The 16515-nt window shown below is 42.4% G+C and overlaps 2 protein-coding genes across 4 annotated transcripts in view; both read left to right on the top strand.

Annotated features, from left to right (window-relative positions):
• Window positions 1-16515, top strand: part of LOC133664590 (zinc finger protein 431-like) — a 404655-nt gene that overhangs the window by 317390 nt on the left and 70750 nt on the right. The gene's annotated exons all lie outside the window — the stretch shown is intronic.
• LOC133664610 (zinc finger protein 391-like) overlaps window positions 7316-16515 on the top strand; it is a 57232-nt gene continuing 48032 nt past the window's right edge. Inside the window, exons 1-5 of one of the 3 annotated variants that reach the window (XM_062069380.1) lie at window positions 7656-7763; window positions 8332-8448; window positions 9717-9935; window positions 12516-12650; window positions 13350-15076. In XM_062069380.1, the coding sequence (XP_061925364.1) occupies window positions 12524-12650; window positions 13350-14842 (1620 nt within the window). In that variant the 5' untranslated portion in view covers window positions 7656-7763; window positions 8332-8448; window positions 9717-9935; window positions 12516-12523 and the 3' untranslated portion in view covers window positions 14843-15076. Of the gene's footprint in view, window positions 7764-8331; window positions 8449-9716; window positions 9936-12515; window positions 12651-13349; window positions 15077-16515 lie in introns of those variants that run through there. The other 2 variants (XM_062069378.1, XM_062069381.1) reach the window with 2 other exon arrangements.

Below are 16515 nucleotides of genomic sequence, written 5' to 3' on the forward strand. Positions count from 1 at the left end.
AGGGCAGCAGGTGGAACAGGTCAGAACCAGGGTGGGTGCTGTCCTTGATGATGGCACTGGCTCTGTTGAGGCAGCGGGAGGTGTAGATGTCCATCAGAGAGGGGAGAGGGCGGCCGATGATCTTCTGAACCGTCTTGACCACTCTTTGCAGCCTCTCCCTGTCTGCTGCAGTGCAGCTGCCGTACCATACTGTAATACAGTAGGTCAGCAGGCTCTCGATGGACGAGCGGTAGAAGGTCAGCAGCAGGTAAGGCTTCAGGTTGTACTTCCCGAGGACTCTCAGGAAGTGTAGCCGCTGCTGAGCCTTCTTGATGATTGCTGTGGTGTTGACTGTCCAGGAAAAGTCGTTGGAGATGGAGACCTGAAGGTGTGGACCCCCTCTACATGCTCGCCGTTGATGTAGAGGGGGGCAGGGTCGGTGCTGCTCCTCCTGAAGTCGACGATGATCTCTCTGGTCTTGCTGGTGTTGAGAGTGAGGTTGTTCTCCGAAGACCAGGCCGTCAACTTCAGGACCTCCTCCCTGTAGGCAGCCTCGTCACCCCTGGAGATGAGCCCGACCACTGTGGTATCGTCAGCGAACTTGACGATAAGGTTGTCACTGTGGGCTGGACTGCAGTCATGGGTGTAGAGGCAGTAGAGGAGGGGGCTCAGCACACAGCCCTGTGGGGAGCCGATGCTCAGCGTGCGGGTGGATGAGAGGTGGGGGCCAAGTCTCACATTCTGGGGTCGGTCCGTTAGGAAGTCCCTTATCCAGGCGTTTGTGAGAGGGGGGAGGCCAAGAGTGTCCAGTTTATTGCAGAGTCTGTCCGGGATTATTGTATTGAAGGCAGAACTATAATCCACAGAGAGCATCCAGACGTAGCTCTGCTGCTGCTCCAGGTGGTTCAGAGCAGAGTGGAGAGCAACAGCGATGGCGTCCTCTGTGGATCTGTTCGCCCGGTATGCGAACTGGTGGGGGTCAAAGTCTGGAGGGATATGGTCCTTGATGTGCTGGAGAACCAGTCTCTCGAAGCACTTCATGATTACCGGAGTGAGGGCCACTGGTCGGTAATCATTCAGGCTGGTGATGGGAGACTTCTTCGGCACCGGGATTATTGTAGATGACTTCAGGCAGGATGGGATGACTGCCTGAGCCAGGGAGAGGTTGAAGATCCTGGTGAGGGGGGGAGCGAGCTGGTGGGCGCATGCCCTGAGCACCTTTCCAGGTACTCCGTCTGGTCCGGCAGCCTTCCTGGGGTTCACAGCCAGGAGCACTCGTCTGACACTGTGCTCCTGTACAGTGAGTGGAGTGGTGCCGGAGCCCGGTGGGGGCGGGGGCAGGGCTGGAGCAGATGAGTGTCGCTGGGGGTTATCGAAACGGGCAAAGAAACAGTTAAGCTCCTCTGCCAGTGTCGCACTCTGATCTGCAGTTGTCACATTGCAGCCTCTGTAGTTTGTGATGTCATGAATGCCCCGCCACACCTCCCGTGAGTTATTGCTGGACAGATGGGACTCTATGCAACTCCTGTGGTCCGCCTTTGCTTTTTTAATACCTCTCTTCAGGTCGGCTCTAGCAGCACTGTACAGTGCCCTGTCCCCTGACCTGAAGGCTGCGTCGCGGGCCCTGAGGAGTGTGCGGACCTGGCTGGTCATCCAGGGTTTCTTGTTGGGGTAAACCCGGATGTTTTTTTCCACAGTCACATTCCCGATGCAGAACTGTATGTAGTCCAGCACCGTTCCTGTGGCTGTCTCCAGGTCCTGTTGTTGGAAGAGGTCCCAGTCTGTGTGTTGGAAGCAGTCCTGAAGTTTGGAGAGTGCATCGTCAGGCCAGGTCATAACAGTCTTTGTGATGGGCCTGGCATGGCGTCTGATGGGGGTGTAGGTAGGAGAGAGCAGGAGGGAAAGATGGTCTGACTGTCCAAGCTGGGGGAGGGATGTAGCTCTGTACGCGTGCTTCATGTTGGTATACACGTGGTCCAGGGTGTTCTTGCCCCTTGTACAACACTTCACGTGCTGGTAGAACTTAGGGAGTACAGTCTTTAGATTGGCCTTATTAAAATCCCCTGCTATGATATGAACACCGTTGGGGTGGGCCCGCTGCTGTTCGTTGACGGTGTTCAGCAGAAGAGAGAGCGCTGTGTTTACTTTGGCGTCCGGTGAAATATACACAGCCGTGATGATAACAACAGACAGCTCTCTCGGGAGAAAAAAAGGCAGACATCTAACAGACTTGTACTCCACGTCCGGGCAACAGTGCTGTTCAATGATTGTCCCGTTGTTGCACCAGTTCTCATGCACGTAAATATAGAGCCCCCCTCCTCTGCTCTTACTGGAGTCCTTAGTTCTGTCCCGGCGGAGCAGAGTGCGGCCGGCTAGCTGCATGCTAGCATCGGGTATTTCCGGGTGAAGCCAGGTTTTCGGTGATAATCATAGCACAACAGTCCCGAACATAGCGGTTTCCAGCGAGTTGTAACTCCAGGTCGTCCATCTTCTGTACGAGGGATCTGGCATTGGAGAGGAACAGGCTCGGTAGAGGTGGCTTGTGGGGTTGTTTCCTAAGCCTGAGCAAGACGCCGGACCTGCGGCCACGCTTCTGCTTCCTCTCCCTCCTCCGTCTGCGCCGTCTCCCAGACCAAACAAAGTGCTTTGAGTCACTAGAGAAAAGCGCTAAATAAATATACTTCACTTAAAAGGGAACCACACTTTTATTTATTTAGCCTATAATGAACACATATATTTTTCTTTTTTATGCATTCTAAATAGTAAATAAATGCGATCCAAAGTCTGCTAACAATAGAGGCTATTAGAGTCGCACTATTCTGCCTACAAATAACTTAAAAAACATCCAAACACCTTCATTAAGGTTTTATGTACAAGCAGTAGGTATATATGTCATTTAGTAACAGCTGCATTTTTAAAAGATGTAATATTTACCTATTTTTGCTCATCCATCCATTCATCCATTTTCTACCGCTTGTCCCTTTAGGGGTCGTGGGGGGTGCTGGATTGCATTAATTTCAAAAACGCATCACAAGGTTCGCTTTTTTTTTAACAACGTCTCTGAATATTACACACTGCAGACTTCAGGAGAGCCAATAAACATAATAAAACATCACTTACTGTACAATGTCTGCTGTCACTATGACGCAGACTGATAAAATCTAGTTATATTCATAATTGTCGCATGGAAAAGGGGGGTGAAGCTAAGCGTCTTTTTGTGTCGTTCGCCATTGCCGGGTCTAAATTGGCTGTCAAATGTTACCAACTTGTCAGAGTACATCCTGATCCTTCTACTATCCAGGTGAGAGGCACGATTCATGATCTGGAATAATCTTTCACCAGCACCGAGGTGAGAAAGGAGCTCACCAGCCGCTGATGTCAACATAGTAAAATAGTGAAATATTGTGCTGACGGATTCTATACTAAAATGCCTATTTGTAACTTTATAGAGCCGATTAACAGGGCCGGATTTTTTTTTGTCATTAAGCTGTGTGTGACTGTAGGTGAGTCCATATTTATGAAAATAGCACCTTTAGCAAGAATCTTTCTTTGATTGTTTCATTGCAACAGTCTTTGTAGCATATTCTCAATCATCCATATACAAGGTTTATGACTTCAACTAATGATAACTATTGTGTATTGAATGTACTTTTAAACGTGTTTGGATAATAAACACATTTAGTGCATTGACTGCTTTGTATAGGTCATATTTATGCTGCTAATGGTTATTTTAGCATTTTATTGCATATTGTGATTCTGACATGTTTATTGGTTTGTATTGTACAATATTGAAGAAAGAACTAGAACATATTCTGAATACTTTGTAATACAATTAGTGTTATTTAATGAAGATATTTTGTGTACACATGGATTTATAAGAATGGTCCTGGCTCTTACACAGGCCAGGCTTCTCTTTTTGATGGCGAGCTAAGGAAAAGAAGCATCTAGTCCAAGGATCGTTCTTGGAAGATTCCAGCCAGGGACCCCACCACCTGTTCTGTCTGGGCGGGTAGGAGGCTCTCGAGCCGACCCTTTACATTTTCATCCTTAAAGGCCTACTGATTTTTTCTTATTTAAACGGGGATAGCAGATCCATTCTATGTGTCATACTTGATCATTTCGCGATATTGCCATATTTTTGCTGAAAGGATTTAGTAGAGAACATCGACGATAAAGTTCGCAACTTTTGGTCGCTGATAAAAGAGCCTTGCCTGTACCGGTAGTAGCGTGACGTCACAGGTTGAAGAGCTCCTCACATCTGCACATTGTTTTCAATCATGGACGCCGGCAGCGTGAGCGATTCGGACCGAGAAAGCGACGATTACCCCATTAATTTGAGCGAGGATGAAAGATTCGTGGATGAGGAAAGTGAAAGTGAAGGATTAGAGGGCAGTGGAAGTGATTCAGATAGGGAAGATGCTGTGAGAGGCGGGTGGGACCTGATATTCAGCTGGGAATGACTAAAACAGTAAATAAACACAAGACATATATATATACTCTATTAGCCACAACACAACCATGCATAGTATATTTAATATGCCACAAATTAATCCCGCATAAAAAACACCTCCCCCCTCCCGTCCATATAACCCGCCAATACAAATCAAACACCCGCACAACACACTCAATCCCACAGCCCAAAGTACCGTTCACCTCCCCAAAGTTCATAAAGCACATATATTTTCCCAAAGTTACGTACGTGACATGCACATAGCGGCACGCACGAACGGGCAAGCGATGGTGTAATTTACCCATGCCTTGGGCACTAATACACCCCCATACCATCACAGATGATGGCTTTTGCACTTTGACCCTATAACAATCCGAATGGTTCTTTTCCACTTTGGTCTGGAGGACACAACGTCCAGTTTCCAAAAACAATTTGAAATGTGGACTGGTCAGACCACAGAACACTTTTCATCTTTGCATCAGTCCATGTTAGATGAGCTCGGTCCCAGCGAAGCCGGCGGCGTTTCTGGGTGTTGTTGATAAACGGCTTTGGCTTTGCATAGTAGAGTTTTAACTTGCATTTACAGATGTAGCGACCAACTGTAGTTACTGACAGTGGTTTTCTAAAGTGTTCCTGAGCCCATGTTGTGATATCCTTTACACACTGATGTCGCTTTTTGATGCAGTACCGCCTGAGGGATCCAAGGTGCGTAATATCATGGCTTACGTGCAGTGATTTCTCCAGATTCTCTGAACCTTTTGATGATATTACGGAGCGTAGATGGTGAAATCCCTAAATTCCTTGCAGTAGCTGCTTGAGAAATGTTGTTCTTAAACAATTTGCTCAGGCATTTGTTGACAAAGTGGTGACCCTCGCCCCGTCCTTGTTTGTGAATGACTGAGCATTTCATGGAAGCTGCTTTCATACCCAATCATGGCACCCAATTAGCCTGTTCACCTGTGGGATGTTCCAAATAAGTCTTTGATGAGCATTCCTCAACTTTCTCACTCTTTTTTGCCACTTGTGCCAGCTTTTTTGAAACATGTTGAAGGCATCAAATTCCAGATGAGCTAATATTTGCAAAAAATAATGTTTTCCAGTTCGAACGTTAAATATCTTGTCTTTGCAGTCTATTGTATTCTCCTTTTAGTTACCATTTACATAACAACTTCACTGCTTTTGGGTTTTGTATATATATATATATATATATATATATATATATATATATATATATATATATATATATATATATATATATATATATATATATAATATATATATATATATATATATATATATATATATATATATATATATATATATATATATAATGTATATATATAACAGTATAACAGTTATTAACTTGACTTAAATATGCTATATATGTTTATATGATTGTATATATTTATATATATATATATATATATATATATATATATATATATATATATATATATATATATATATATATATATATATATATATATATATATATATATATCCATCCATCCATCCATCCATCCATCCATTTTCTACCGCTTATTCCCTTCGGGGTCGCGGGGGGCGCTGGAGCCTATCTCAGCTATATATATATATATATATACATATATATATATATATATATATATATATATATATATATATATATATATATATATATATATATATATATATATATATATAAACATATACATAATACATAATATATACTATATACATAATATATATACATTATATATATATGTCATTCTGTTTAAAGTGAAGATCTTTTCAAATGAATGAATGAAATATTTCATAGATTGCATTCACCAATAATTAATCTTTAAGCAGTCTGTTGAAAATAAAACAAAACTATTGCAACTATAATTATGTTTAGCTATTGCATCAAAATAAATGATGTAACAAGTAATTTGTTGGAAACTTATTATACCAAATATTGCTAAATAAAATTACCAGGTGTGTGACTGCTAGATATTGGTGAAAAAAACAACAACTACAAAAATGTTCATGTAGCTAAAATATGGTGATCTCACCATATGGTATCATTAAAATACAAACATAAAGGAAATCAATCAATCAATGTTTATTTATATAGCCCTAAATCACAAGTGTCTCAAAGGGCTGCACAAGCCACAACGACATCCTCGGTACAGAGCCCACATACGGGCAAGGAAAAACTCACCCCAGTGGGACGTCGGTGTGAATGACTATGAGAAACCTTGGAGAGGACTGCATATGTGGGTAACCCCCCCCCCCCCCTAGGGTAAATCTGACCTGTTGTGAAATAACTGTAACCCTTGCCTTCTTTATAACGTTGAAGCATTCTTGTGACCATGTGTGTAACACCAAGGTACATGCCTATATCAAAGTACATGTGTGTAACACCAAGGTACATGCCTATATCAAAGTACATGTGTGTAACACCAAAGTACATGCCTATATCAAAGTACATGTGTGTAACACCAAGGTACATGCCTATATCAAAGTACATGGTAGGCGGCCAGAGCTTCATGCCATCCTTTTCTCCTACCCAACCGTCAGAAATAAAGAGAGGGTCTGGCAAAAAGTTAACAGTGTCTTTTACTAACAAAGTTTTTTGGTAGTCCTCAGCCTTTTCCTCCTTCACCTCTTGTTCGCTTTTCTTGGCTTGGACTCCCATTTCCCACGCAGCAAAAGTCCTGGCAGCAATATATTTTTTATTTCCGGATGCTTTGAATCCACAACGACACAAATGGGCTTTCAAGGAGGCAACACTACATCGCATAAAGTATTAAAAGTTGACATTCGCTTCCAAATCAACACCACTCGAGAATAAGGAAGCCATTTTCTTGGTTTGTTTATCCTTCTCGACCTTTGACCCGTCAATTGAAAGTCTCGCGAGAACGAGACCACTGAATCCTCCAACTGGTCCATCCAAAGAAGACGAAGGAGTAAAAAGCAAAATGGCGTTTGACAGAGAAGGCCTAAACGTGGCCACTGGCCATTATTGTTTATCTATTTGTATTTAGTGCATACATGTACGCATATATGTCGTGTAGTAGATGAAACATTGTTAGTCATTGTTTGTATCCGGATACATTAGTCTGAGCGCACTTTATCGCGTCTTGTGCTAACTTAGCTTGTTAGCTGCTAACAAAGAGACGCAGACGTTATCAACACATCGCTAAGTAGAGATCAAATGTGAGTGTCAAGTGTTGTGATTGTGTGAAAATGTGCGAAAGAACGATAGCAAAGTGTGAGGAGGAACTTTGTCCAACAAAAGAGGAGAAGGAGCGACAACATCAACTACAGGACGCTGTTTTCAAGAAACATCAAGTTGTGTTACACAGAACAGGTTTGTTTACTTCTTACTCTCACATCTTTACTAACTTTATATTTCATTATTAACACTTTTCTTCAATAGGAAGATGCTTTGTCTTGTGGGGATGATGCAATGCTTTGATTGAGATTCTTCATGAAAACGAGACAGTTTGAGGTTGATGTTCCTCTCAGTTTGTAACAATGTGTGATTGATTGATTGAAGGACTTATGAGAAGTTTGCATAGGAAAGGGTACAGTTTCATCACGGTACACATTCACTGCTACAAGAAAGCCTGAGATGGTTTCAGGTAAAATATATTTTAACTCACGCATTACTATGTAAAAAGTAGCATTTCAAATACAAATATACTGCAAGAAAATATAATTTAAAATAAGCAAAAGGCTTTGTATATTCCCAATTACGAGCAGCCGCAACCTGTAATGTTTTTTCTTTTTGATAGGGAGTTCCACATTTTGGTGGTATAGCAGGCACACGAATTAGAACCTTTTTTGGAGTGAGATCTGGGTTCAATGTGATTTGTACAACTACCTTTGGTGTTTTAATGGTTAATATATTTTCCTTTTTTTAAATATCTAAACAGGTACATGGGTATTTTAGTGGTATGGTGTATCTTGTACACCAGACCAACTGCAAAAAGATGTACTCTGTTGGCTACCAAGAGCCTCCCCACGTTAAGGAAATAATGGTTGGCAGAAAGGTGAGCCCAGGATGGACGGTTGATTAGAAGCCCAATCATTTTGTTTTGGGCTGTCTGGAGTTTGTTTTTCAGGGCTTTCAAGGCGTCACGGTACCAAACATGAATTCCGTAGTCAAAGTGGGGTTAAATGAGTGCTAGTGTTAGAGTCTTAAGTGTATTTCTACCCACCAGCGGGGTGATCTACTTTGTGAGAAGTAAGGTTGTACGGTATAGTACCAAGATATATCCATCCATCCATTTTCTACCGCTTGTCCCTTTAGGGGTCGCGGGGGGTGCTGGAGTCACTTTTGTTTGTTATAATATTGTAACCCACTTTGACTGTGAAGTTATCTAATTGACACAAAAACATTTGTACTTGCAAGTACGGAGCGAGTCTTAATTGGCCAGTTTGTCATTGAAAGCCTTGCTAGTCTAGGTCTTGAGGATTGTAGCTTTGCTTGTTTTGTGGCTGTCACCCTCAGTTCTGTTCTTTACGCATACAGAAAATCATGGAATGATCACTTAAGCCGCATACAGTAGTTCCACTTGTGGTGATCTTTGACTGGTCAGAAGTAACAACGAGGTCTATGATAGTTTAAAAGGACTCACTCACCCTGGTAGTTTGCTCAATGAGGCAATGTTGGTGGCACAGCTTAGTGAAGGTTTTAAAAATGGGGGCATCCAGTCCCCAAGAAGATGTAAACCTGTATCAACATATTTACACAAAACTCACACAGTCACTAAATACATTCTACACTGTAATCAAATCTAATTAAAGTTATAATTTCACTTCCTGATTGTGACCTACATGCATCAATAAGTACAATTAAACATTTTCAATAACCAAAGTAGTCAACACTTGATTTATCAAAAGAACATAAAGGTGACTGACTTTCCTTTAGCGTGTCGTAGATGGTCTCCAATTTCTAAAGAGGAATTGTTGATGGATATAAAGTTTAGGTGTCATAGACCGTATACAGAATAAAATATTTACACATTTTACATCAGTGAGTGTAAAGTTAAGAATGCCTCAATCAATGCTGCCTTGTACTTATGAAAACTTTTCAAATTGCCCCCTTTAAATTTCCTAGTCTGTTTTTGTACTCACTGTACCACTTTTGAAATAATTTTAGGAAAAAAGGAGGTATTTCCCGTGTTTTTATTGGTTGTTTTGGTACACACTTTTAACACAACACACGAAAGAACACAAATAATGTCATTGTGTTAACAGTGTCAGTCCAAAACTATTTCTATTCTCTCTTAATCTTATTTACTTATTTACCCAACAGACATCCAGCAGGCCCCCCACATTAAAGAGGAAGAGGAGGATCCACAGTCCCCCCGCATTAAAGAGGAAGAGGAGGAAGTGTGGATCACTCAGGAGGAAGAGTGTCTTCTAGGGCAGGAGGAGGCTGATCTCACCAAGTTTCCACTGACTGTTGTCTCTGTGAAGACTGAAGAGCATGAAGACAAACCACCTGAGTCCTCACAGCTTCATCACAGTCCAAGTAAGCACAACATCCACATATCATTTTATTCTCAGGGCATTCAATCATCACAACTGGACTGTTCACTTTGTCTTAGAAGACGTTTGTCCTCTCATCCAAGTAGGCTTCATCACTTCATGCTCATAGACTTAAAGGCTTAATCATTTGAATTTGGAGGGGATCTGCACTCTGTGAGGACTTTTTCTATTGTTCACAATCATTATAAAAGACATGACGATGGAAATATTTTTTTAATCACATTCTAACTCATAAATGTAAATAAAAGTCCACTTGCAATGGAGCCAATGGGAGGTCCTCTATAACCATCCAAAAAGCGCCAACAATACTCCATTTGCATTTCGTGGCTTGAATAGCAACCAAGTATTAGTGATATTGTTATTATAAGTGCTAACGCAGACAAACTATTTATAGCTTGTGTGTCTATGTTGACATCACCGGCTGGTGAGCTCCTTCCTCACCTCGGTGCTGGTGAAAGATTATTCCAGATCATGAATTGTGCCTCTCACCTGGATAGTAGAAGGATGAGGACATACTCTGACAAGTTGGTACCATTTGACAGCCAATTTAGGCCCAAAAAGACGCTTGGCTTCACCCCCTTTTCCGTGCGACGATTATAAGTCATTCTTCTTCTAAACGGGAATATATCAAGATTATATCAGTCTGTGTCATAGTGACAGCAGACCTTGTACAATAAGTGCTGTTTTACGATGTTTGTTGGCTCTCAGGAAGTCTGCAGTGTGTAATATTCAGTGTGTTCGATTCCGGTGATTGACGCACAAGTTCTTCTTGCGAGTCAAAATCCAGCACTCCGTTCAACGGGTCCTGTCCCCTCGGCACAGACGGTCTTACCGGCTGCTCCACCGACGTAGGCTCTACTCAGCTGGATGGCGAGGCAATTCGCCTAGTTCTACTACCCTGTGTTGGTTCAGCGTCTGTCCCGCTTCCTTTTGTGGTCTACTCGGTAGAGTAGACCGAGTCAAAAAAAAACAAATCCCGCTGTTTAATGGTACCTTGCCTTTAATGAATCTTGGCTTTTGTTACTGACTAGGTTAGATTCGAGGGCTAGGGAAAGGAAAAGCCCTTCAGGACATATTATAAGTGGAGTGCATTAGAGTGACCCTTCAGAGCTAGGTGTTGGACACATAGTAGTCCTAGCGTTTTACATCAAGGACGCGATGGTACAATAAGGGCTGAAATCTTGATACTTTTTATAATGCTTTTTATTGCAGGTTCAATAGCGTAAGCATTGCACAGCGTCAATAAATCATCCACAATAATAATGAAAAATTGTAAAATGTAACAAATGGATAATCAATGGGTATCTAATTCAGTTCAAATAGAAGTTTGTTTGGATCTTACTGTGCAAGGTCCTTTGGGGTATGTCCCAAAAAGGGGAAAGCTCGAAACGGTCCCAAAAAGGGGAAAACACGAACGCGGTCTCAAAAAGGGGAAAACACGAAAATGGTCCCAAAAAGGGGAAAACACAAACGCGGTCCCAAAATGGGGAAAACCGAAACAATCCCAAAAAGGGGGAAAGCCGAAAATGTCAGAAAAAGGGTCTCTGAAATTTGGAAGAAGCCGGATCGATCACCGGGCCCGGTGATCACATCCAGGCTTCAGCTGCGTCAGTAAAAGAGGGGAGCCAGCAGGAGAAGTGGCGTCGGTCATGAAGCCGCGACCCGAGTGGCCAACGCCCTTGTTCCTCTGGTAGACCCGGAAGTCCTGTTCCTCTTTTGCCTTTGTCGCAGGGGGAGATCAGAATGGAGAAAAGTCTCTTGTTTGTCGAATCAATTCCTTCTTGGAGAGCTGGAAAAGTTATTTCAGTCCAAGCAGGTCAAGAGTCCTCTCTGTGGTCCATTCGATGCCACGTAGAAGTACGAAATCCCGTATAATAGTGAATTCTACATCCCTATATACCCTCTGTTTCGGGGTGGATACTTCGCTAAGCCAATACACCTCTCTCCTTGCTATGGGGTTATAATGCATCACATTATTCTCAACAGTACATTGGTTAGGCTTCAGTTTGTCCCATGTACTAACATTCTATTGGCCACTGTATACTTGTTGCTACCCGTCAACTGGCAGACTCTGGATCCCCCAGAGACTTACCCAACTTACAGGTCATCACGGACTATAAAGCTGCCCCCTGTCCCTGTGAGAACAGTGTCAGCTTCCTAGATGACTTTAACAACTACTTTGCAAGGTTTGAGGCACTTAACACCACTCCGGCGAGAAAATCCATCCCTCGCCCTGATGAGCAGCCGCTCAACCTGGACATAGCTGATATCCGGAAAACCCTGAGGAGAGTGAATGACATTCTGGGCAAGGTGCTTAAGAAGTCCCAGCATTTTTCTGTCTACCTAGAAGACCCAGAGAGGGGTCATTTGGCCCGACGCTTTTCCCGAATACACTAATCACTCATTTTGTTATGGTAATGAGGCTGTTAGGGGCAGTTTGTGGGGTGAGGGGGTCACACCTTACAGGCAAGACAGGTAACGGCCAAGACATAAATACCAGTGCACGTGGACTATAGCTTCATTTCCCTCAAGAATTTTGTGGTGAAAGAAGCTTCTCTCCAAGGAACGAAGATGCAGAGATTCAGCACTCAACAAGCATTGGAAATGCTCCTTTCCAATGTTAACCCTGTCGACTCGGATGGAGAAGACATCAATCTTCAGGAGGATTCAGACTCCGAGCTGTCTCAGTCATCTTCAGGTAAGATTTCATTTCATATTATTTCCTATTTTACATTTAATTTCAGTGAGGATGTTGGAAAATATAGCACCACAGTGTTTCCCACAGGGTTGACCGGGGGGGGGGGGGGGGGGCTCAAGAAAACACGCAGTTCGAATACTCAGTTCAATTCAAACTCTGTGTATATCTATATACTATATAGTATATAGATATACACAGAGTTTGAATTGAACTACAAAACTTTCATTGAACATATATACAGACATAGGTATAGGTAAATAAATAAATGGACAGGATATATATAGATAAATGGATGTAATAAATAAATATATAGAGAGATAAATGGATATAAATAAATATTTTTTAATATTATTTATATTTAGTTATTATATATTAAATAGATATAAATAGATGATATAAATAAATATATATACTGTACTACTGCCTGCAGACACATATCATCAGTGTTTCCCAATTCCCATATATTAATTTATTTGTGGTGGGCCGCCACTGGCACCATGTGAATAGAGCCTCCATTTTGTTTCTGAGTGCCGACTGCCGTCAGTTTTGTTTGATTCTACTTCTCCTGAGGTGTCTGCAGCTTAGCCAACCTATTTGAGATGTTCTGGGATTATTATTATTATTTGCTTCTATGCTTGCATTTGTGATATCATTTGACTTTCCCATTGCTCATAATTACATTTTTTTTTCACACTACAGATGAGGAGACTGCTCCCCAACCAACAAAGAGAGCTCGGCTGGGGACTGATGTGACAGAGACTGCGAAAGATGGCACAGTATGGCATGAAGAACAGGTGGGAACGGGTCCACATTTCACCCCGCCATCGCCATACAGCGCAGATGGAGAGCCAACAGCTAAGGCCAGGAGGTCAATCACAAGTCGTCTTCAGAGCTTCCTGTGTTTCATCACTCTGGACATGCTTGGCATCATTCGAGACTGTACAGTTCAACATGCAAAGCAAACGGAGCATGTGGATTGGTTCATGGGCCTCCCTGAACTAATGGCATTTATTTCCATCACCATGATGCGGGGAATCATCAGGGTGCCATCACTGCGTGACTGCTGGTCGAAAAACCTGGGAAGCCCACAGATCATCGAAACCATGTCCCGAGGGCGTTTCCAAAACATCATGCATCACCTGCGCTTTGATGACAGAGACACCCGCAGCGAGCGAGCACAGACCGATAAGTTTGCTGCAATTTCAAACATATGGGGATTGTTTGCCACCAACTGCATCACATCCTACATCCCTGGTCAACACATCACCATCGACGAACAACTTTTCCCGTCCAAGACTCGCTGCTGTTTCCTACAGTACATTGCATCTAAACCAGACAAGTTTGGGATCAAGTTCTGGGTGGCGTGTGACTTGAAAACCAAATACGTCTGCAACATCCTCCCATATCTTGGCAAGGACGACACTCGGCCTCGTGGGGAGAGAGTGTCTGAGAGTGTAGTCATGAGGCTGATGGAACCATTCTTGGACAAGGGCAGAAATGTTACCACGGACAATTTCTTTACATCACTGTCACTTGCAAAACGACTACTTAGCCGGAATACAACCATCCTCGGCACAGTCAACAAGATTCGCAAAGAAATTCCACCGTCAACTCGACAGATGTACCGCGATGAATTTACCACCCAGGTATTTTCAACCACTGGTGCCACACTGACGGTGTATGCGCCCAAGCGGAGGAAGACTGTATATGTTCTCAGCAGCATGCACAGCACCATTCAGACACAGGATACCACCAAAAAGAAGCCAAACACCATCACACAGTACAACACAACAAAGTGCGGCGTCGATGTCATGGACCAGATGGTGCGGGAGTACACTGTCCGCGCAGGAACACGGCGCTGGCCAGTAGCAGTGTTCTATAACATGATTGATATTGCAGCACTGAATGCCCACGTGCTCTATCAATTATGCACCGGGAGGCAGGAGAGACGGGTGGATTTCCTGCTGGAACTTGCAAAAGAGTTGGCTCACTCCCACGTGGGTATGAAAAAGGCCCAAAAGGAACAATTATTTCGGCAACAACGCTCCACACCACAACTAGGAAAAAGAGCCAAGTGTCAGGCTAAAATCCAATGCAAGGACAATCATGCAACTGTGCGCTGTGTTGACTGCTACCGTTATACATGTGGGAAATGCCGAAAGGAGCAATGGCAGTGCCAGGATTGTGAGTGACTGCTCAAATGTATGTCAGTCACGTTTACATGGACATGGTTTTTCATTCTTTGTAAATATGCTTTTTTCTTTGTAAATTTTTTTTTTTAAACTATTTTTGGCACACAAAAATAACAATTGCTTCTGCAACAACCCTCCACACCAAAACTGGGAAAACAGTTGCTTTTTCATTCTTTGTAAATATGTTTTGTTTTGTATTTTTTTTAACAATAAATGTCAGAGTGTTGATCCCTTCATTCTTGTTGATCCTTTGTTGATCCTTGCAAAAACACACACAACCTACCTCAGAACTAAAGCTTGAGCTGTAAGGTCCCCTCCCCCACACAGGCTCAAGTGGCCCCTGCCATGTGCCACTAACAGCCACATTTTCATAACAAAAGGAGTGTCCACAGGGGGGACTAGGGGTCAAATGACCCTCTTGTGGGTTTTCTAGGTAAAAAGGTCAATTGACCCTTCTCTGGGACTTCTAGTGTTTTAAGGGATCTGCAGACCAGCTGGCTGGGGTTCTCACAGACATCTTCAACATCTCGCTGACCCAGGCTGTGGTACCATCATGCTTTAAGACGGCCACAATCATTCCAGCGTATGTGAAAAAGTGCAATATATTTATCTGTACAGTAACTTATTTATTTATTTATATATGCACCTTATTGCTTTTTTATCCTGCACTACCATGAGCTAATGTAACGAAATTGTGTTCTTATCTGTACTGTAAAGTTCAAATTTGAATGACAATAAAAAGGAAGTCTAAGTCTAACTTCCTGTTTTTCCCTCTCCAACTTTGACCCAGTTTTGTGTTTCTTATCAGCGTCTAGACCACTTTTGGGAGGGTTAGATAAACATGGGAGTGTGTCAAGGGTAAAATTCTACTTGCCATAACCTTTCCCTGCCTTTTGGGCCTACATGTGTGTCAAGGGTCACCTGTGTACTTGCCATTACATTTCCCTTTATTCTTGGGCCTCAATATTCTCTTTGTCATATTAGGATACACACATACTTCTCATATGATTATCCTGTTTTAACACACTTGCGTTACTATGATTAACTTACATGATTACTAACATACATGATTACTTGTTGTGATTACTATCATTGATTACACTCAGAACTATATAAGTGATTACATATCTGGTTTTTACTGGGCCCTGCGGGTCCGCCATGCGCTTGCCATTAGAAGTGGTGGGACTAGCCTTTCTAAGGACCGTAGGGCTGGGAGGGGGTTTCTACTTATTTTGACAAGTGATGTTAAAAAAAAAAAAAGCAAACGTTGTGATGCGTTTTTGAAAATAATGCGCTAATAAGCAAAAATATGTAAATATTACATCTTTTTAAAAATGTCCCTGTTACTAAATGACATATATACCTACTGCATGTACATAAAACCTTAATGGAGGTGTTTGGATGCTTTTTAAGTTATTTGTAGGCAGAATAGTGCGACTCTAATAGCCTCTATTGTAAGCAGACTTTTGATCGCATTTATTTACTATTTAGAATGCACAAAAAAGAAAAAAAACGTGTGTTCTTGATAGGCAAATTAAATAAAAGTGTGGTTCCCTTTTAAGTGAAGTGAAGTATTTTTATTTAGCGCTTTTCTCTAGTGACTCAGAGCGCTTTACATAGTGAAACCCATTATCTAAGTTACATTTAAACCAGTGTGGGTGGCACTGGGAGCA

Source organism: Entelurus aequoreus, linkage group LG14 (genome assembly GCF_033978785.1).
Source record: "Entelurus aequoreus isolate RoL-2023_Sb linkage group LG14, RoL_Eaeq_v1.1, whole genome shotgun sequence".
In the NCBI taxonomy this organism is placed as follows: Eukaryota; Metazoa; Chordata; class Actinopteri; order Syngnathiformes; family Syngnathidae; genus Entelurus; species Entelurus aequoreus.